The sequence below is a fragment of the Watersipora subatra genome, chromosome 3 (assembly GCF_963576615.1).
Source record: "Watersipora subatra chromosome 3, tzWatSuba1.1, whole genome shotgun sequence".
NCBI lineage: Eukaryota > Metazoa > Bryozoa > Gymnolaemata > Cheilostomatida > Watersiporidae > Watersipora > Watersipora subatra.
Window position 1 is genome coordinate 4,312,396 of NC_088710.1, and position 22,972 is coordinate 4,335,367.

The 22,972-nt window shown below is 37.4% G+C and overlaps 1 protein-coding gene across 1 annotated transcript; it reads right to left on the reverse strand.

Moving 5' to 3' along the window:
• Positions 1 to 849: 849 nt before the first annotated feature.
• Positions 850 to 19,408, reverse strand: LOC137390145 (protein tfg-1-like). The gene is made up of 9 exons (XM_068076416.1): positions 19,276 to 19,408; positions 14,099 to 14,164; positions 12,644 to 12,718; positions 10,539 to 10,633; positions 9,332 to 9,428; positions 6,048 to 6,221; positions 3,852 to 4,050; positions 2,181 to 2,280; positions 850 to 1,317 (listed from the first exon to the last, which is right to left on the reverse strand). Exons 1-9 carry the CDS (start codon positions 19,318 to 19,320, stop codon positions 1,257 to 1,259), a joined length of 912 nt encoding a protein of 303 aa, XP_067932517.1. The 5' UTR covers positions 19,321 to 19,408; the 3' UTR covers positions 850 to 1,256.
• Between the last annotated feature and the right edge of the window lie 3,564 nt (positions 19,409 to 22,972).

Below are 22,972 nucleotides of genomic sequence, written 5' to 3' on the forward strand. Positions count from 1 at the left end.
TCCTGGTAAGGTCAATGAAAATGACCGCGCTAAGATCCTCAGGGACTTCTACATCCAAACTGACAAGCATGTCCTAGCAAACCAACCAGATATAGTGGTGGTAGACAAGGAGAACAAGAGGGCTACTATAATAGATATAGCAGTACCCAATGACTACAATATAGCCAGCAAAGAGAAAGAAAAGTAGAGAAATATCTCCCTCTTGGAGAAGAAATTGAAAAATGCTGGAATGTAAGAACAACTGTAATCCCAGTAGTCATTGGGGCACTGGGCGCAATAACACCGGCGCATAAAATGTGGCTTGCCCAAATACCAACAGCAATCAACTCAGGTGAGTTGCAGAAAAGTGCGCTATTGGGAACAGCTAAGATCTTGAGGCGAGTGCTCAAACTCCCAGGTCTCTGGTAGGAGACCCGAGTTAGAGCAGAATTTACCACCCATACGGGGTAAGACATGGTGAATCTTTTGATACCAAATAACTGTAATGTGAATTTTGTTGCAAGTCAACCTTTAAAGAAAGCAGGTTGAACATTCCAAACTTATTTATAATGCAAGTTATGATACTACGAAAGAGGTTAAATACACAAATTCAACTTTAAATAAGAATCCTTAGAGCCAGATGTGAAGGACCTACAAACAAAATTGGAAAAATATTCAGAACTGGATTAAGACCGGTTGTGTCATGGCTGGTCTGTAGATGGAAGAGATGCTGACATATATTTATAGAAACTCTTGTAGCGAGACTCATAAAAAACTGAGTTTTACTGTGAATTCATACTGTAAGCAGTTGCTTTCTTGATAGTTTTGTATATATTTTACCAACTAAAAATACATATGATGAATAGAGGCCAGCTTTCTTCTTAAGAGTTGTGTTGCCATGTTACATGAGCAAGCAATTCCATTATTTTAATTAAAGCTTTTTAGCGATGTATGAATTGCATCTTATTCATTCTTGAAAATGTAAGTTGGTAATCTGGACTCAAGGTAATAATATCAATTTGTATAATAGTCATCAAAAATATAAAGAACCTATATAAAATAATTATATTATAAAAGATAAAGCTGTTACAGTATTCATAAAAACTCTGGAACCAATGTCGGGTATATAAACCACAATAGTGAAGATTTGGATGACAACAGAAAATTGGTACTTGAAATGATTGTTGCTTGTATGACGAATCATCATGTTTGTTATAGTGGCACTAGCAATACTTGTCAGCTATGGCAATTTGTTGATAATTGCTGTTGCCAACTTGTCAAGCTAGAGGCATCTTTGCAGGCAACTCTTGATTTTGTGGAGCACCAGCTGGAGGGTACCTGTATCATAACAAATGAGGGTTTTATTTTTTAGTTTATGCTAACACAATACAAATAGAAAAATAAATCTAGATGTAGATTATATCTACATTCACAGTGTCATAAAATAAAGCAAATCAAAGGCAGATCATATAGACCTTAAAATCTGAAAATATATTTTCAAATATGGAAGGTTGTCTTCTCAATCAAAATAAATCTAACAACAGGAGTTAATCACAGTTTTTAGTAAACATCTTATGAGTTCAAACGCCCCTATTTGTATTCTGATGGAGACATCGAGCTTCAATGCACAAACAATATAGGGGAATTCGTTTTACATAACATATATTAAAAAGTATTGCAGCGCTGGTTTTTCAAAGCAAAAATTTCAAAAGCTGTACTTGAAGCCTTGGTTAAGAGCAGACAACTCATTTGTTACACTAACCATAATTAAAGTTAGCACACATCTAATCATCAGCTTGCTGCATCATGTCTTTACTGTGATTATTGATCACTCAGAATTTGACTTAGTACAACACTGGACAGCTATGAAGCACATTCTGCAATGTTCCAAAATGTACACTGTATAGCTACAGACCATACACACGCGTGCACGCACACACGCACACACAAGTTACAGTACATGCACTGTACAGCTGCAGAGCAAATGCTGTAATGTTACAGTACATACAATGTACAGCTACAGAACACACACTGTGGAGCTACAGAACACACACACACCATGAAGCTACAGAACAGTCATGCCGTGCAGCTACAGCAAATACAGGAAGGCATCAATACAGTTACAACTAATGTTTTCTCTTGAAGGCCTATTAACGGTTTCCACAATTAGTACTCTGCTTAACTTTGAAACACATACTCACACGATATTGTTCTGAGGAGGGTATTGGTTGACACCTGCAGGTGGATAGCTTTGTGGGTCAACAGGCGAATAGGCGGGTGGTGGAGCGCTAGCATGGTTTCCTACATACAAATTTGATAACTCATAGCCATGAAACTCTAGACTAATATAAGGATAATAAACTTCTGCTTTTAAAAACCAATTTTGGTTGCAGTCTCATCACAGATCTACACATCTATATCAATAAACAACAGCAAAAGTTTTCAGAATGCTATCCATCAACTGGAACAGCAATGACAGGGAAGGAGTACAATCATACTTTGACTTACAAGCTTAATGCGTTCCAAGACTGAGCTTGTATGTCAACTTACTCGCATGTTGGTGCAATTTATTTATATATAAAACAATTAAATATATATTGATTGGTTTCCATACTCTAAAAAAATGCAAATAAAACACTCAAAACAAGATATTGTAACAGAAAGAACATGTTGGTTATTGTCCTAACGTACCACATGCTTTCAAAAAGCAACAAATAAAAAGTAATGCAAGGAAATGTGATTAATTAAAATGTAAAATTAAATACGTACAATAGCAGTTAACGCTAGCATTTGCCAAGAAGGGAGATATAAGTTATCCTTCATTACAACAGTTGACTTTGATTTTATCAAAGTGTTAAAAGACAAACTTAGAAGCAAACCTAAAAGCAAACTTTCATTTTTAACTTAACGTAATTAAAATTTCTTCGGCGTTCATAGTTTGAAGTTTCTCGCTGGTTAGCTAATTTTTCCTCTGTTTCGCTTTCACAAATAGCCGACCGTTGTAAGATAAACCTATCTAAGGACGTTTGCCTTTGTTGCCTTTTCAACATGTTGTGATTAGGACGAACACATGTGTCGTCACAAAGGGTTCATGCACGACCACTAGCCAACTTGTCCGAATGTCTATTTCATAGTTTTGATAGATAGCAACGGCCTTTTCACACAGCATTGTTTCAGTTGCGCTGTCACCAACCAATTGTTTATCCAATGCCATCAGCGGTCGTGCAGATCGCTGCACCGTTTAGAAACTATGGTTAGACCTTTTGCGAACTAAATGCCCTGAATATAATCCTTCTGTTTGATAATTGTGGATGTATTTCTGTCATATTGCTGAGCTAGCTCAATCACCATACACATTTGGCATATTTTTTAATAATTTTCTGTTTAATATCAATTATTATCATTTGCTTTTTCTTTGTATTATCATTCATTTTACTAGCCAACTTTCGGTCTACGCACAGTACGTTTAATTCACATAATTCTGCTCTGAAAATCGCGCACAAAAGACACGGTAGAAAAGTATAACCTGAGCAGTTGAAAAATACAGAGTGATGCTGTTCTCATAAAACACCTCTGGCATACTTGGCAACTGACTCAAGTGCTCGTATCTCAAACGTGGCTCGTATGTTAGTGCTAAAACTTGCTTGAAAGCTGGCTCGTATCTCAAGTTTCTCGTACGTTGGAGCACTCGTAAGTTGAAGTATTACTGTAGTGACTATCAACTAAAACAGCAATGAAAAGGAGGAAGTACTGATCATCAAATAGAACAGCATTGACAAAGAGGGAGTACTGATTATTAACTGGAACAGCGATGACAGGGAGAAAGTACTGATCATCAAATGGAGCAGCGATGACAGGTAGGAAGTACTGACCATCAAATGGAACAGCAGGATAAAGAGGAGGCTGAGCAGATGTCACAGGTGGACCCTGTATCCCTGGCTGACCAAATGTTGCTGGTGGCTGTGGCATTTGGGAAGGCTGGTTGCTTTGAGGATAACCAAATTGTGGCTGCGGAGGACCAGCTTGGTACGCGACTGTTGTCTGAACTCCTGGCCTTACTTCCGGAACATTCTGCATTAAAAGTTGAGAAACCGTAACAGCCGAAACCCATTTTAAAAGCTATGTTATTGTAAATTATAGTACCCTTTATAGATAACTTGATATAGAATATAGTTGTATGATAAATAAATGCAATGATTTAAAAAAGTGCTCCAATAACACTTAATGTACTGTATCTTAAACGTTGACTTGCAACAAAATTCACATTACTGTTATTTAGTATCAAAAGATTCCCCATGTCTTACTCTGTTGTGTTGTAGGTGCCAAATATGTGATAATGTGATTACAAGCTCTTAAAACTTCAAAAACGAAAAGCCGCTGTAGATTGGAATCTCTTTATTTCGATGACGTAGCCATGAAATTTGGTTATCGTCTTGTCATGTGATGTTCTCACGTGAATTGAAACGCCAATAAAAAGCTCAATATAAAATTTATCGTAGCATTAGTTTATGACAAACACTTCGGGTTTTACCGAAAACCCCGTATTAAATATAGATGCTCGCTACTTTACAGTTTTCTTTCGGTTTGAACTAATCGTCAATTCATAATCTGATCATGTGACCCAATACTTCGCAAATAATTTCTGCAGCACTTTTCGATTATCACAAGTGACCAACAGGCTCGTCATGATTATCAGATAATGATATGTACTCCTTCAAGCTAAGGCTAAAAAATTAAACGAATTTTTATGGTGTTATAAGATATCACTGCTAAAAGTGACAGCATTACAATGACGATAACATAGACGCGTAAGAACAATAGACATAGTTTTATTGAATGCGTGAAGTATATTTGTGAAAATATTTCGACGAATAAGGTTGCTTGAAAGTGTAAACAGAAACCATCTTTCACAACTACATCACATTTGAGCCGTCTTGGAAAGAGAATCCAAACTACGGCGGTTTCGTGTGGCTGTGATTTTCTGTTCGTTTTTGAGCTTTTATGAGCGTGTAATCACTTTTCCACATATTTTGCACCTACAGCAGAACAGAGTAAGACATGGTGAATCTTTTCATATCAAATAACTGTAATGTGAATTTTGTTGCAAGTCAACCTTTAAGGTTTCTTTATTTTAAGGTTCTAAGTTTTAAATTAAACTAACTTGATTAAGTAAATTTACAAAAAAACTTTGAAATATCAGTTTTTTCCTAAAATATCCAATCTCAGCAAGTTCTAACACTCATTCGATTTAAAAAGCAGTCATAGATAATGAAAAACATTGTATTCTATAAGAGAGGTTGTAAACATTGTGTGGTTGTGAATAGAGATCTGCCATAAGGAGTTACATTTCTAATAACTTTTGACAGAAAGAGATTTAATTGAACTATTATAAAGTATTATTACTCTAGCAGTAACGTTCGTCGTGAGAGATCATCATGCATACCATGCGCACAATTAATTTGTGTTGCAGCAAGATGGTCGATTAAGGCAGATGGTAGCGTGCTTGACTAGGAAGCTGAATATCTGGGTTTCGTTCTTGTACGGGGAATATTTTTTCCAGATGCTTTTACTGTGGCTTCGGAGACTTGGACGACACGGCTCTTATTATAGTAAACATTATAGTAACTAGTACACTGGCAGCCTCATGTGCTGTGAGAGAATGTCATCTGTAATAACTATGCACACAATTATTCCGCAATGCTTCAAGGTGGTCTAGTGGTGCAGTTGGTAGTGAACCTAGCTGCAAAGCCAGACATCCAAGTTAAGTTCCTGTGCATTGCATTTGTTAACCTCTGAGGGTAGCTTCGAGGGACGGACACCGCCCTTATTATAGTCAAGATTAGAACATAATCTGTCTGCATAGCTGACAGTGTACATGTAGCTTAGATATAACTTTCTATTTGTAGTCGTTTTACTGTGACTATTATATTTACTGTTAGAGGAGTCTACTAGTTCATCTTTTGCTTCACAAATACTGGTTTATAGCGATCACTTTATAGATGTTCAATAGACCACTGGAACCATACAAAGCGATATACGTAAAAGGTTTATGCGTAAAACCATCTTACTGCAGTAAGTATGCCTCCAAATAGAGCTGTGCCAGCATTCTGGGCAACATATGAGATGGGATCCTGATGGTAATGGCTTCCTGCTGGGTGTGTGAATATGACATTTGACGTTACTACGGTGGCTCCAGGTCCCATGGCAGTAGCAAAAGGAGGAGGCCCTTGGTATGGCCCCGCCTAAAAATGTGGATGACAACAAACTTGTATATATTCAAGCTGGGCATAATACTTTACAAATGTGTACATAGGGTAACTACAAAGGTTATGTAATGACAGCAGATCAAAAGCTTGACCATTTTCTTGGTTGCTCCTCCGAGGCTAGCTGATTTGGGACCGCAGGCTTCACCAATTACTAGTTCTGGATTTAGTTAATTGTATATGTACTTCTTCTACTGAACAGGCGAAATATGGTCTATATTCAGCTTAACATGTTACCGCACATGTATTTAAAAATTAAGATTTTGTTTGGAGTTGTTTTTCCTCAACTAGATAAAACCAAACCAAGAGATTGCAATTGAGTTAGTGATTGTAAAAGCGTGACCTCAATAGAGTGATTACAAAACGATAAAAGCATTAGGGTGATAAAGACAGACCTGTTGCACCAGCGAGACTGGAATACAATAATAAGAGTAGTTATCAGAGAGTGATTCAAATGAATTAATGCCTAGTAAGAAGTTACGAGTTGAAAGATGCCAACTAGTAAATAAGACAAAGGTCAGTATATATGAGCATTAATGGATTCACTCTCAAGCACCCTAACTTGTCTTAGCTTGTCATAAACAAATATGGCTATGGTCGCTGGAGCAAATGCCCGTGGTGTTTTACCACAAAAGAAAAGTCATACAGAATGCATAGGTATGATATCAAGGAAACACTCATTGAACGATATGAGTGTCTGGACTTAAGTTCTAACAAGCCACCCAAACTGTAAAACTAGATTTCAAGAGTGTTGTAATGAATCACCAGGTATTCATGATCAGAATCCATCATACTGTTCTTAGAAAAGAATCAAAATACTTCACAGTGCAGATGAACATGCTCCCATAGAGGTATATTGCATAGGGGTACGAGTAGCATAAAGATGACAAGTTAATAGATTTAAGAGAATGCAAGAGTACAGTCATACCTCGACATACGAGCTAATTCGTTCCGGGACCTACTGTGTCAATTCTTTCATCCCAATTCAGTTTTTTTTTATATAAAATACCTAAATATAAATTAATCCGTTCCCATATTCTGAAAAACTATCTAAAACAGGATATTACAATGCAAAATGAGCTTTTACTTGTTGTTATTCACTACCTACGCTTACTAAGTAACAAACACCGCAGAACCTCTAATTGAACACCACCTTTATTTGAACGCCATCTCCATTTGGCCACCCCTATATGTAAAGGGTTGAAAAATAAAGCGCCACCCTTTAATTGAACACCACCTCCATTTGACCACCACTTTGACATGTTTTGATCTTTACAAACCCATGATAATAAGTGATCAGTAGAAAGGTGTACAGAAAGTCATGCTAATGATGACTCGGTGGTATCAATAACAATGAATTATTTCGTTGTTTCTGTTCATATCGAAGTCCGCATTCCACTCTAAAGGTTTTCGTTTTTTCTTGTTATAACTTTGAAAGCAACACCATAGAAATAATTAATAACTGTATCAGGCTAATAGTAGTTCCTTGTTTACATGCGGTCTTCATACTTCGACGTATGTGAAAAATGGTTTACATAAACGATGGTATATGAACGACTGGTTTTAGACTAAAAGTTATGCTTAGCGATGTGGCTAAAAATTTAGCATTTGCACGAAATGCAACCCAAATTTCTAATGAGCTTTATGAAATGGACCGCGTAAAAGTTTTGCTCTGCTCAAAAAATTGTATGCACGCTAATATTGACTAGTTCAACAATGCAGAAAAAGAGTTGAGGTCAAAAAATATTGTGGAAGGTAATAAACAGCCAAAAGATGTTCGTTCCATCGAAAGCAACAATCAGAATGCAACCGGCTGAGCAAAATATGCAAACATTTTTGTTTCAAACATGTTCATTTTTGTTTCTGCATGTATTATAAGTATGGTTCGCTTATGTCACTAGTTCTTAATTATATATATTTGTAGCATTTGATAGATTATCATTGTATAACTTATAAGTTTGCAGATTTATAGCATATTATTTGAGAGCATCCTTGCGATTATCTTAATACGGCTCACAATGGATCGACGCTCATAACTCCTCTTCTATCGCATATAAAAAGCCAGTTTTGGCTGCAAACTGTAGCAAACATATCAATGAGTGCCTTTTTGTTAAATATTGATATAAAATAAAAATGCCTTCAAATTTAGAATGAAAAAAAAATAATTGAAAGCACCAACAAATTGCAAAGCAGGGCACAGGCTACAATGTCATTGTAGGTTAATTGCAAGCAATAGATATCAGCTGGTAGAGATATAACTCGGCTTCCCAGCGCATTTTTATTTAGAGATCTACGACAAGTTGGAGGTAAGTTAGCAGATTTATTGCATCTAAAAGGTTAATGTCGCTCTGCTCGAAAGATAGTGCACAATATAGGCGACATTCGCTTCACGCGTAAAGGGCTTAAATTTATCTCCTCAAAATTCTAACGAGCTTTTTGACAAATACAACGCTAGCCTCTATTTGAATGCCAACCCTATTTGACCGCCACTTTAGGGGCAAAGCAGAAAAATGGCGTGCCATGGGGTTCAAATAGAGGTTTTACGGTATTTATCTAGTGGTTATGATCTACAATAAAATGTAACATGGACTGTATAAAGTTGTTACCTTCAAGACAGACACCAGCGGCGGTGTGAGAAAGACTTGACAGCAACACGTTCGATACGCTAGAGTTTTGTGCTACATGACATAAACTTTACATTTAACCTAAAAACTTGACATACTATTAATAAAAGTAAAAGTGTGTACAATACGCAGACTTGAAAATAAGTTTTAATCTTACATTACACTAAACTTAATTCCGATTTCAACTTTTTTCTTTTTCCTGCCGGGTTGGCTCTTCTTGCTTCGCTTTCACCTTCACTTTTAGCTGGCATACTTAAAACCTTTTCAAGCTGATCGGCAAGAAAGACTGAGTGATGCTGTTCTCGTAAATTGTCGCTCGCACGGTCGGCCGCATCAAGAACCGCCTCATCAACTCGTAAAATTTGTTTCACATTTCAAGACAACAATTTGCTCAAAATTTTCCTCGTATCTCAAATTTCTCATATGTTGAGGTAAAATTGTACATATAAGAGAGTAGAACTGTACCTGGTCTAGAATACCAAATACCCAAGTCTGGTCTGCTCCTCCAAATGATCTCACTAGCAGCTGTCGAGACTGAGGATTTTGCCTATCGGCAATATGTCTGGATATAAAGATATACGTGCATTTTTAACAGATCTGAGGCAAAACCTTTAATCTAAGCAAGATACAATGGTTCTCCATACTAACATGTCTTTAAAAATATATTTAGTTTATGAAGTTGTCACTATTGTATTGATTTAACGTTCATAAAACATCTTTCATATTAGACCGAGTTTCTCGAATAAATCTGTTTTATGGGTTGAAAAGCTTGTAACTCTCCTCCGTGGTTGTGTAATCAGAACACATTTTCTTTACTGATTCAGAGAACTTTCTGGACATATTCGGGATTGTTACTTTTTAAAACAGCAACCACAACTAAGGCGAGGAGTGCTTAGGAAGTGAAATAACGATAGGCAAGCGAGCAAGAATTTGTGAATTTATAGTTTTCATAGTTAGAATGATATCGTGAAAAAATCGATATGACTTGTTTGTTGGTATGTCATAAATGATTGTGATGCAAATAAAAAATTTATGATAGGAACTATAATTTTCCACTATATTTTGAGTCGTTAAATGATGATGAATATGTGCTCAATAGATGTGATGCCAGTGTAAATGTTTTAACTAATTTTTTAAAATCGTACGAACTTCTATAGTTTTAGCCTGAATGATGGTGAAGTACTGTTTTTTTCCTGTTTGACAACGTTTGCTGTGGGTTGCCCGACCTTTTTACTAGTGCTTCACTAAATATCATTGTTTTATGAACACGCTCAGATATATACATTATAATGAAAGTTCAAAAACTTCGAAGTGTTGAACAGGTTGCCCAGAGTTACTGACACGCATTGACAAAAACGGCAAGGGTTCAAAGGGTTAAATGAGTTATGTACCGTTTTCCAGTTGAAATAACTTGGAGTTGTTATCAACACCAAGTTATTCACTCCATACACTCCATACCGTAAACACATTATTGTTTACGGTATGGGGTACTTTTGTATGGCACTTCCTTCAAGGCTGACTGGCAAAATAAAACTGGTTTAACAAATTGAAATCATTACCTGAAGACATCGTTTACATGTACAACCCTTGGAAATATTTGTCAATGATTTTTGTTCTAGATAATTCTTCATTTTTGAGCGATTTTGTACCCAAAGGGAAAACTACTACTTACACAGCTAACAGTTTGACCAAGTCTTGCTTTTGTCCTGCGTAGATTCCCATTTTGATGATTGGTTCAGCATCTTTTGCGATCATTGGTAGAATTCTCTAGCAAAACAAATACACACGCGCAATACAGAATTACGGGGTCAGTGAGAGTATGAATTGGCTTACTCTGTATGACTATTACTAACGACAGCTGTTAATAACTGCAACCTAGTACTATAGTATATCCAAGTTACAAGTTGCACGACTAAATTCACTCGTACTTATGCCTACATTCAGCAGGTTCAGAGTGTTACTCGCTAAGCACCAAGTTATTACCACGGGAAGGTCAGTATTGTTTATATTATTATTAATTCTACGCCCTTATCATGGCCTCAGAGAAGAAAGACAGTTTAGTCAGCAATTAAATTGGAGCAAAAAGATGCTGCCGCTGAAAAAAAAGCCTAACATGATAAAACATGTTTCATCAGCCCTATTGCCTGATCTTTTTCTTGGTCATACAAAAAAGAAAGTGTAGGTTATGTGCAACCAAAATTTGGATTTCAATTTTTACACATATTTTCTATTTTGTAATATTCTGTATCTTTGTGGTAATTTTTATTTTCGAGTTTAATAAGAATCCTGTGTAATATAGTTTTTTTCTATACCATCAAAGTTATTATCATTAATTTATTATTCAGTATAACAATCAAAGAATAGTGGATACTTTTTCTATACTGGGAATGTTTTACAATGAGGTCACAAATAAAACATTTGAATTGGATTACCTCTTTCAATCGTATGTCCTTATTATACACCTCGAACCGATACGGTCTGAGCTACGACCATGTCGACTGATGACCGATTGGTCATAACCGATCTAGGTCGTAACTTGGATAGATAGTGAGCGCAGTTGTTAGTTACTATTAACTAGTACTATTATTAGTCAGAAGGTGGTACTGGTTAGTAATAGTTATTAGTAGTATTAGTCATAAGGTGATAGTGGCTATTGCTTCAGAGTTTCACTGGAATGCCTAGTTACTCAAAAACTGACATATTTGCTACTGTTATAATGAGACACTATCAGATCAGCTGCAATACTGGTAGAGTCAAACCTCCATTAACATTTATAATCACCTTTACAAATACAGAAATTTGAAATTTTTTTGTAATATACAAAGTAATTTTAACATATGATATCCAAAATTTCTCAAAACACTATATTTATTAACTAACAAAAAGATAGCAGCACTAATAATAAAATGCAAAAATAATAAAATATGGAAGTGGAATTAATTTAAGCTACTGTAATTTAAAGTAGAGATAGTTATGCTGAGTACATGTACAGTATAACACCAAATATACAGCCTCTACTCTGAGTACATGTACATGTACAGTATAACACCAAATGTACAGATTGCCAAACCTCCACTCGTGTTCTGGGGTCTCTAAGGTAACATCATTGTCTTAACACTCTAGATTTTGCATGAAATTTAGACTTTTACATTTAGATTTTTCATATTTTTGTATAATACATTATTTTTACACCATATGTAACTTATTTAAGTATTTATCATAGGTTTTAAACTCTGGAACAAATGAAACCAAAGAAAATATACGTTTATAAGAATATTTACTCCAACATGCAAACATTTCGATATAGGAAGGAAACACCGGAATGGAGTAACTTCAAACGTCGAGGTTTGACTGTAACGAGACTGATGTACCTCGGTATGATGATTTGCTAGTTTCCAGCACAAACTTCAACTTATGGGAATTCATGACAAAATTTTTAGCTTATCATCTAGGCCAACAAAGTTAGAAGGACTAATACATCATCTCTGTAGCTCCATAAACGTAAGTAATCTCACATGCGGCGCACATAATCTCACATCTAATGCTGTCTAATATTTAGAGGATGACCTCGACACAAGGTTTTAATGCTTCACGGGCACCTGTAATATAGGTGCCTGTAATTTCAGCTGCGAAAGGTTAGGGCATTTTATTTAAATATTTTGCAAAAAAGTAGGTCAAACAATTTTTTTTAACAAAGCCTGTAGTTGATGACCCAATATGGAACAGTTAATAGTTATCATTTAACTTGAGATATTATATTCCATAGAACATGCTCACCCTGGCAGCGCTCAATTCAGAGATGACTTTTACCCTATCGCTTCCTCCTGTGAACTGCCCCTGTAGTCTATAGAGCTGTAAATATACACATATCCTTATCTACATGTACTTATCCTTATCTACATGTGTATTGATTACTATTTCTTTGATTATAAGAAAGATGGCCAGCTAACAAAATGCTTGGTCACATGCCCCACAAACTCATTCAGTTGTCTAGGCAGTCTAGTTAATCTCTGATGAGGAGATTCTGGCATAGAACAATGTTTTGGTTTGTTTGGCAAACATGTTTCTAGATATGTACGCTTTGATTTCATTTCTTTAGGCATTACTTTAGTCCCTGCAATGCCTATGCAATGTTTATGTTAGGCCTATGCTTATGCTGCCTTATGCCATGCTTATGTTAGGCCTATGCTTATGCTGCGATTATGCCATGCTTATGTTAGGTCTATGCTTACCGGTATGCTGCGATTATGCTATGTTTATGTTAGGCCTATGCTTATGCTGAGCTCATGTCATGTTTATGTTAGGCGTATGCTTATGCTGTGATTATGCCATGTTTGTATTAGGCATATGCTTATGCTGCGCTTATGCCATGTCTATGTTAGGCGTATGCTTATGCTGCGCTTATGCCATGTTTATGGCATAGGTGTATGCTTTTGCTGCGCTTATGTTACGCTTACGTTATGCTTCAGCCATGTTTATGTAAACCTTATGCTGAGCTAATGTTATGGCACTAGTTACAGGCACTTCTGTCTATTATCTTCTCAATGATCTGATATCTTCAACATAAACACACATCACAAGTTGTACTCGTCAGCTGCACCAAGTTCACTTATCTCAACTAAGACATGCATAGCATATGTGGGGCCACTAGGGAGATGCTAATAAACTCCATTCCTGCTGCCCTCATTCGTGCAATTCAAAAAGGTTTTCATCATTGTTATAGATTTATTTGAATAGCCTGAATTATATAATGAGTTCTTCACATTTGTACAGATTTTCCTGTGTGTCAACCAAAGAATAAATATGGATAGTTGTTTTAATTATAGAGCTCCACGTCATAGAAAACCAGTAATTCATTGGCCTAAGAGTTTAAAACAGTCATTCTTAACCTCATGCCAGGTAGTTAGTCCTGCGCGAGTCATATGTAAACGGATCGAACTCTTCAAGGTTGGAAATGTACATATATCATAGATATATGAAATAAAATGTGGTAGTATCATCAAAATCCTTGAGGCAGCTGTTTGGAATACATGTACATGGGATTCAATTGAACAGAGAATAAGAACCTGACAAGCAGGCGATACTATGATTTACTGACAGGCAGTTTCTTAACAAAGGAAGTCTTAAATATGACCATTTGTTTGCTTCCAAAAACCATAGACATCTAGATATATGCTAGGGAGTTTAAGCAGTGCTTACTGTGGCGCTTCAGTGATTATATGTAAAGGTTACCTGCTGTGCTGTGAAAGGGCCAGTAGATTTGTTGATGACATCATGCTTGGAGCCAGCGAAGTAGCACTAGAAGAAAAGATGCAGATAAGTTTTCTGAGAAGAAAACTGACAAGCGTTCTGAGGAGAATAGAGGCGCGGCTAAGGAGAATAAGGGCGAGGCTAACAATGGTCAAAGGCAGGGGTCAGCAACCTGCTGCTCCGGAGCCGAATGCGGCTCTTTCATCCCCTCACTGCGGCTCTCTCTGACTTTGGTTTTTTTTTCTTTTTCCTTTTTTCACCATATACCAAGTAATTCATAAAAATATAGAAGTTTTATTACTAGATTTTGTAATATAACTTAAAAATTTTAATTATGGTGATAAATCAAACATTGTCACTTGTTATGCGTCTTTATTTATGCTCCAATAAAATCACCAAAATTACACCAGCCGGCAGGACACTTCTTGGTTTTTTACCCCAGGTAGGCAAGCTATGGCAGATACTAAGAAAAGAAACGTGACAGAAGAAAATAGAAGATTTAATCTTACGTGGGCTGATTCGTTTGCTTTCACTGCTGATGAGACTGGTTTACCAGTTTACTTAATATCTAATGAGAAATTTGCAAACAACAAAAAGTCAAATGTCGCAAGAAACTTTCAGAATAAACACTCAGCCTTTGATAAAAATATCCAGACTGGGACGAAAGAATAAGGCCATTTTGGAACTGATGCGTAAGGCTAATTTGAGTAAAAATTATTTCAAGAACAGGGTGAACTCCGCAAGTTCAACTACATGTGCTAGTTTTGTGGCCGCTCAAAAAATAGTCAGGCACGGAAAGAATGACGGACCGACGGAGAATATATAAAAGAATCATTCGTTAAGATTTCTGAGCATCTGTTCACAGACTTTAAGTATATTCATTTTGCATATATTTTGCATATTTTGTCATTGTTTGAATAAATTGCCTTTTATCATTCAGGTTGACAGCTTACTCACCGTACGTGCCTAATGACAGCATACACAAGAAATGTAGCACATTTGCTGCAGTTAGAATTTAAGTTTGACGTTTTGTTAAAAGAAGGACTGAATTAAACATGAAGTTACAATTTTTTCTTAAGTAACTTTAAATACAGCGTAACATTTTCACGTTACGTTCAAGTTATTATTAGCTATTTTATTGTTCTTCGCGAAAGTGTAATTTTGTTTTCTCAGCAGTTAAATCATTATACATGCCACACTTGTTTTATGGTGTAAACATGGTATAAAAGTATTAAAAGCTAAACAACAACGTTACATATACTATTTATTTTTTTCAATTTAAAATATCAAAAGGGGTTTGTGGCTCCCACTGTGTTCTTTCCTGCGGAAAATTGGTCTAAATGGCTCTTTGAGTAGAAAAGGTTGCAGACACAAGGTTGCAGGACAAGGTTGCAGTCTAAATATAACAAGGTTACTACCATATACAATACAGTAGTACCATATACTCATATTTCTAAATATGACAAGGTTACTACCAAATACAATACTGTAGTACCATATACTCATATCTCTAAATATAACAAGGTTACTACAATATACAATACAGTAGTACCATATACTCATATCTCTAAATATTACAAGGTTATTACCGTATACAATACAGTAGTACCATATACTCATATCTCTAAATATTACAAGGTTATTACCGTATACAATACAGTAGTACCATATACTCATATTTCTAAATATGACAAGGTTACTACCAAATACAATACTGTAGTACCATATACTCATATCTCTAAATGTGACAAGGTTACTACCACATACAATACAGTAGTACCATATACTCATATCTCTAAATATGACAAGGTGACTATATTAAATTCTTTCCTACATTGGCTCGAGGAATGCACAATCTATGGCAATTGCTACAGAAACACAAGGAATGGGTCTGGGGAAGTGCTCAAGCCAATGTGTTTGATCAGTTGAGACAGATGATCTCCAAGGCACCCACGTTAACACCCTTCTGTTTGGAGGCACCAACAAGGCTGAGTACAAATGCTACTTCATATGGGCTTGGAGCCGCTGTTCTACAGCTAGTCAATGAGGAGTGGCGACCGGTGGCATATGCGTCCCGCAGTCTTACTGCAGCAGAGCAAAGATATGCTCAAATAGAGAAATAAGAACTTGCAATTTGTTGGGACGTGAGAATTTCCATTACTACTTGGCGGGTCGTGAGTTTGAGGTAGAAACAGATCACAAGCCTCTCATATCAATCCTCGGAAATAAGAAACTATTTAAGCTGCCATCACGTGCTCAGAGGTTTAGACTCCAAAAGATGGCTTACATCTACAGAATTACGTACACACCAGGGGCAAAGCTAGTTTTAGCGGTTGCACTGTCTAGGTCTCCATTGGATGTTGCTGGAGTTGAGAGGAACAGAGAGTTGGTTGAGTCTCCTGTTGTGTGTGAGTTGGTTGGCTATATCTGGCTATATCTTCTAACAGACTTGAAAGGATCAAGGCATCTCTTCTGGAAGATGCTGCGGAAATGAGATTGTTGAAATACATTGCAGAAGGTTGGCCACAATATAAGGATGTAGACCCAGCTGTGCGCAACTTTCAAGGATTTCCTCTCAGAAGTAGGAGGAGTTGTGTTCTACAACAGCAGAGTGTTCATTCTGGAACTGGACAGACAGTCAGTACTGGTCTCAGTGCACAAGGGCCATCAGGGGGAAATTAAGTGTATACGTCAAGCTGTGGAACTAGTCTGGTGGCCAGGAATGATTACTGATATCGGGGAACTGGTCTTAGGCGTGTTCTGAATGTACTGAGTTTTGTAGATGGTCCAGAGAACCGCTGATGTGCTCAGAACTGCCTGAGAGACAATGGTGGAGGTTGGCTGTGAACATAATGGAGGAGTCCCGGTCGTACTTGGTGGTAGTAGACTACTTCAGCAGATTTATCACAGTGCATGAGTTGGTTGACTCAACCTCGGTCAGAAGCAGTGGTTTAAGTTCTCCAGAAGTTGTTCTGTCTGATTGGAGTACCAAATTCTGTTATGAGTGACAATGGTCCACAGTCTAGCTCTAAAAGCTTCAAAAGGTTCATAAGAAAGTGAGACATCCAGCATGTCACAAAGTTTACTGAGGTACCCTCAGAGTAACGGTGAGGCTGAACTGGCAGTACAAACTGTAAAAGGTCTGATGAACAAGAATGTCAGTTTTGATGCGGTATTCTGTTCATATCGAGACACACCATTAGCTAATGGTTACTCCCAGGCACAACTGTTGTTCAAAAGAGGGCTAAATTCGATGGAATTTTTGAATGGCCGCAAGATCGACTATAGGAGGCTACAAGAGACAGAGCAGTTGCAACAAAACTACCAAATGTCCCAGTGTAATCGAAGGTACAGGACTGAGGCATAGGACTGAGGCACAGGAATCAGTCCCGATCGGACAAGAGGTAGCCATACAAGACCCAGGTGAAGATCCAGTAAGGGCAAGAGTTGTGGTGGCACAGGGGCGAGAGGTTGTAGCCATAGAACAATCACAAAGGCTGTTGAGGCAAAATCGGCATTTAACCAGACCGTGTAGAGATTCAGAAGCATCAGTTCCAGGTGTGGTAGCACCTCGTGGCGAAAACTCAAGTCCACAGTTAGAGTCAGGTGTGGTTGCACCGGCAGCTCAAGCTGAATTCAGCACAGGGGTGGATGCATGTGTAGAGGTACCAACGGTGCCTGAGCCCAGACATGTGCCGACAATTGCTGAACAGAAGCCAATGGCGAGCCATGACAAGGGTACCACAGAGAGGTGGTCAGAAGAGAGCCAACGAAGATCTAAAGTTCAAACCTGTGACAGTCATGTTTCACCAACAGTGACCTGGAGGGTGACAACCAGAAGTGGCCAGGTGAGTAGGGCACCTAAGAGACTAAATATATAACTTTTGTGTTTGTTTTTTACCATGAGAAATTTTCTAATCAGCAACTCAATCGTCAGGGATGTTGTCAGCTCACAGTGGGAGACTATTTCCTTGCCAGGGGTAGGTTGGCAGAAAGTAATTGACTATGTTCTTGATAGAAGGGAGCGTTTCCAGAGGTCTTTTATGTACATTCATGTAGGACCAGTCCGATTCTTTAGGTTTCATAGAACTCAGAATATAAGCGAGACTCAACTTATGACAACCTATCTGGGTACTGTGTGGAGCATTTTTGAAAAATTGGATCATAGGTTAGGTAGTCTTAAAATCTCCCCTATAGTGTGTACAATTCACCTAATGGACTTTAGGGTGTACAATGATCATCTGGCTGCCAGTGTGCCTGGAGGTCACAGTCGTCAGATTTTAACAGCTAGATACGTCGAAAATTCTCGCTTGATAAAGGGCATGGTTGTGGAGGAAAATAAAGGTATCACAGCATTTAATGATTCCAATGGATTGTGCACACCATTCCAGCACTGTACCGTTTTTAAGAGAAATAGGGGCTATTTTTGTTTTTGGCTTATGTTTCTGAAAGATGGCCTTTACCCAAACCGAGAAATTGTGAGGAAGTAAGTGAGGGAGGTCGTAATGCTGAATAATGCCAAATGGAGTGATCTCCATTAAACTTTAATTATATTGCTGATAGGACAGCGTAATTAGTTAAGTGTACCAGGTGAGACCTTGTTTTTTAAATCCCTTAGAGTAACATAAGTCATAAATAAATAATAAAAAAAATTAATACTAACAATGTAAGTCCATGCACTACTCGACTCGTGATACTTCTCCCATGCTTGGATTGTCTGTTTTAGGTGTGGTTGCACCCTTGCTAACACTGGACTGGAAGAGAGCTTACGGGGGAGATGTGGTAGTACCGGAAGGGTGACGCAGCAGGACAACACGGAAAGTCAAGATGCTCCAGTTCGCTCTCTCTGATCTGCTAGCGACCGAGAAAGATGTGCCTTGACCGACGCTCTTGTTCCATTCTGCTATACAGTTACTCACAACCCAGGTATAGCACACATATCTCTAAATATGACAAGATTACTACCAAATACAATACAGTAGTACCATATACTCATATCTCTAAATATAACAAGGTTACTACCAAATACAATACAGTAGTACCATATACTCATATCTCTAAATATAACAAGATTATTACCAAATACAATACAGTAGTACTATATAATCAAACAGTATCTGTAAATATGAATATGGCAAGATATTTCAATTATTTCTCACACTTTTCACTTTGGCAGTAAGTTGTTCAAAAGCCTGATACTCCATATTTGAAACTAGTAGGCGCTCTACCTGCTTCTTGTTGTCAGTGTTCAGCTTGAAAACTGATTAGGAATGAAAGCTTCGAGCGTGATTATTACTCACTATATTTACACATACATATCACGTGTGCATCAGCGCTTAGACTAGCTTCAGTTGCCAGCCTGATTGGTTAATCATCGTTCACGCCTCAGTAGTTATGGTGATGTATGAGGGAAGAGGCTGATGTCACTAGCTAGACTTGCAACTACAGGTTCCAATAGCAAAAAAGCTATACCCCTTAACATTAAGGCTGAGAAGCTAATTGTGATATTAGATTTTTGCTGTCTCAAATCCAATCTGCCTGACCATCCATCACATTCTTACTTTCCTACAAAACCACTACACCTTATACCAGACTCCAACCGCTTGCCAATCTATATATACATGTATATATATATATTTCTCAAAGTATGTATGTCGTATGTCTGCATTCCTGCTATAGATATAGCTATAGCGCACGCTGATTATTTTACCGATGCAGCCACGCATTACAACACCCCTCTTGAGAAATATTTTTTGTAAGGTTCAATTACTATATCTACAGTCAAGGCCAACTCTTCCCATGCGGACAATTACATTGTCTCCATGGGAAGAGTCCCCGTAAAGTAGGAGTGTCTTTGTATTCAAAGTTTTGATGGATAGCTTCTGGTGGAACAGTAACCTTTTACAGTGTATATACAGTGCTTTTGTATGTATGTACACCCACACATGCACACGCACGCACACGCATGCACACACACACACATGCACACACGCACACATGCGCGCACACACACGCGCACACTCACACATACTTCTATGCAAGAAATGTTGTTATTAATTCTACATATTCAGGATTTTTATTTTGTTTTCTCAGTTCGTATTAATTGTATCAGTACCGAATTACTGAATGAACTTTTATTGTAATCGTAGCAAAATCGACTTAATTTAGCTATTACTTGCTAATTATTTCACATTCACATCTAAACTTTTTATAATTGTTTTAATTTGTTTGACCTGCATGAAAAATTTTTTTCATGGTATGAGGAAATATTAGTTTAAAAGTTGTTTGACCAAGTTTGAAAACATTTACAGTTGTTTTTATTTTCTCTCTTAATTTATTTCAACTCTTTTCATTATATGTAGCTTGAAATTTAAAATGGCAAATGTTGTTATATGTTATATACAAATGAATTTTTTGACCAGACTTTTTTATTACCCGGGCAACGCCTGGTAGCACAGCTATTTACCTTATAGAACAAAGTTATGCAAAAAGAGCTTTTTCTTCCAGTACACATGATTTACATGCACTTTACCATTTCTGTTTGAATTTTTTGTTTTATGGTGTAATTTGCTCCAAACAACATTGACAGGTGTAAATAAAGTTAATACCATCTATACCTATCCATCTATGTTTATATATTCTCACTCATATAATGATGATTCAATTTACTATCACATGTATATGCCTAAACACCTTGTAGCTATTATGATTAACGTCTTCCTTAATTCAGAGAGACCTGGAGAGGTGTCAGCGAGGGTGAAAAAGCTATATTGTCCCGTGACCCAATAAAGGTTGAGTCAGGTTCCAGGGCACTACTGCGTGGACATGAACTGCGAAACAAAACTTGATGAAACAGGCTTAGAACGTTTAGTGAACGTTCCATGTGAAAAAAGGAACGTGGTGGACACTGCTTTGTATTTTATAATACAGATGTGTTAATAACTGTGCGTTCATTCTTGTGATAAAATGTGGTATTTTTATCCAAATCCTTTAAACTGACTTTTGGAATCTATGGGATTCAATGAACAGAGAGGATGAACCGTACAAGCAGGTGATACTATGATTTACTGACAGGCAGTCTCTTTACAAAGGGAGCCTTGAAGATGACAGACTCTTTTCTGTGATAGGAAAGAGTGATACCAAAACTTTATGTTATTGTGAAAAAATATATGAAGTTAACCAGCAGTGCTAATAACTACTCTATGAAGTCATGTCAACCAGCAGTGCTAATAACTACTCTATGAAGTCTTGTCAACCAGCAGTGCCAATAACTACTCTATGAAGTCATGTCAACCAGCAGTGCTAATAACTACTCTATGAAGTCTTGTCAACCAGCAGTGCCAATAACTACTCTATGAAGTCATGTCAACCAGCAGTGCTAATAACTACTCTATGAAGTCTTGTCAACCAGCAGTGCCAATAACTACTCTTTGAAGTCATGTCAACCAGCAGTGCTAATAACTACTCTATGAAGTCGTGTCAACCAGCAGTGCCAATAACTACTCTATGAAGTCGTGTCAACCAGCAGTGCTAATAACTACTATATGAAGTCGTGTTGACCAACAGTGCTAATAACTACTCTATGAAGTCATGTTGACCAGCACTGCCAATAACTACTCTAAGAAGTCATGTCAACCAGCAGTACCAATAACTAATCTATGAAGTCATGTCAACCAGCATTGCCATTAACTACTTTATGAAGTCATATCAACCAGCAGTGCCAATAACTACTCTATGAAGTCGTGTCAACCAGCAGTGCTAATAACTACTCTATGAAGTCATTTTGACCAGCACTGCCAATAACTACTCTAAGAAGTCATGTCAACCAGCAGTACCAATAACTATTTTAAGAAGTCATGTCAACCAGCCTGCCAATAACTACTCTATATAGTCATATCAACCAGCGGTGCCAATAACTACTCTATGAAGTTTTGCCGACCAGCAGTGCCAATGACTACGTTATGAAGTCATATCAACCAGCAGTGCCAATAACTACTCTATGAAGTCGTGTTAACCAGCACTGCCGATAACTACTCTAAGAAGTCATGTCAACCAGCAGTGCCAATAACTACTCTATGAGGTCGTGTCAACCAACAATGCCAATAACTACTCTATGAAGTCATGTCAGCCAGCAGTGCCAATAACTATTTTAAGAAGTCATGTCAACCAGCCTGCCAATAACTACTCTATATAGTCATATCAACCAGCGGTGCCAATAACTACTCTATGAAGTTTTGCCGACCAGCAGTGCCAATGACTACGTTATGAAGTCATATCAACCAGCAGTGCCAATAACTACTCTATGAAGTCGTGTTAACCAGCACTGCCAATAAGTACTCTATGAAGTCCTGTCAACCTGCTGTGCCAATAACTACTCTATGAAGTCATGTCAACCAGCAGTGCTAATAACTACTCTATGAAGTCATATCAACCAGTACTGCTAATAACTACTCTATGAAGTCATGTTAACCAGCAGTGCTAATAACTATTCTATGAAGTTTTGTCAACCAGCAGTGCCAATAACTACTCTATGAAGTCATGTTGACCAGCAGTGCTAATAACTACTCTATGAAGTCGTGTCAACCAACAAAGCCAATAACTACTCTATGAAGTCGTGTCAACTAGCAGTGCCAATGGCTACTATATGTATTTCACACGGTGAGACTGATTTAAAATTAACCAGATGCTCTTGCCTTGCAAGAGATGAGAATATATACAGGTGCAGTGTACTAGTATCCTGACCTAGACAGCCTTGTCATGAGCAAAATACCTCTGGTATAGAGGAATCGGCTTGTCATAGTGGCTGCCTTACATTCTTGAAATGGTTTTTACGATTCACTCATCTATCAGCAACTG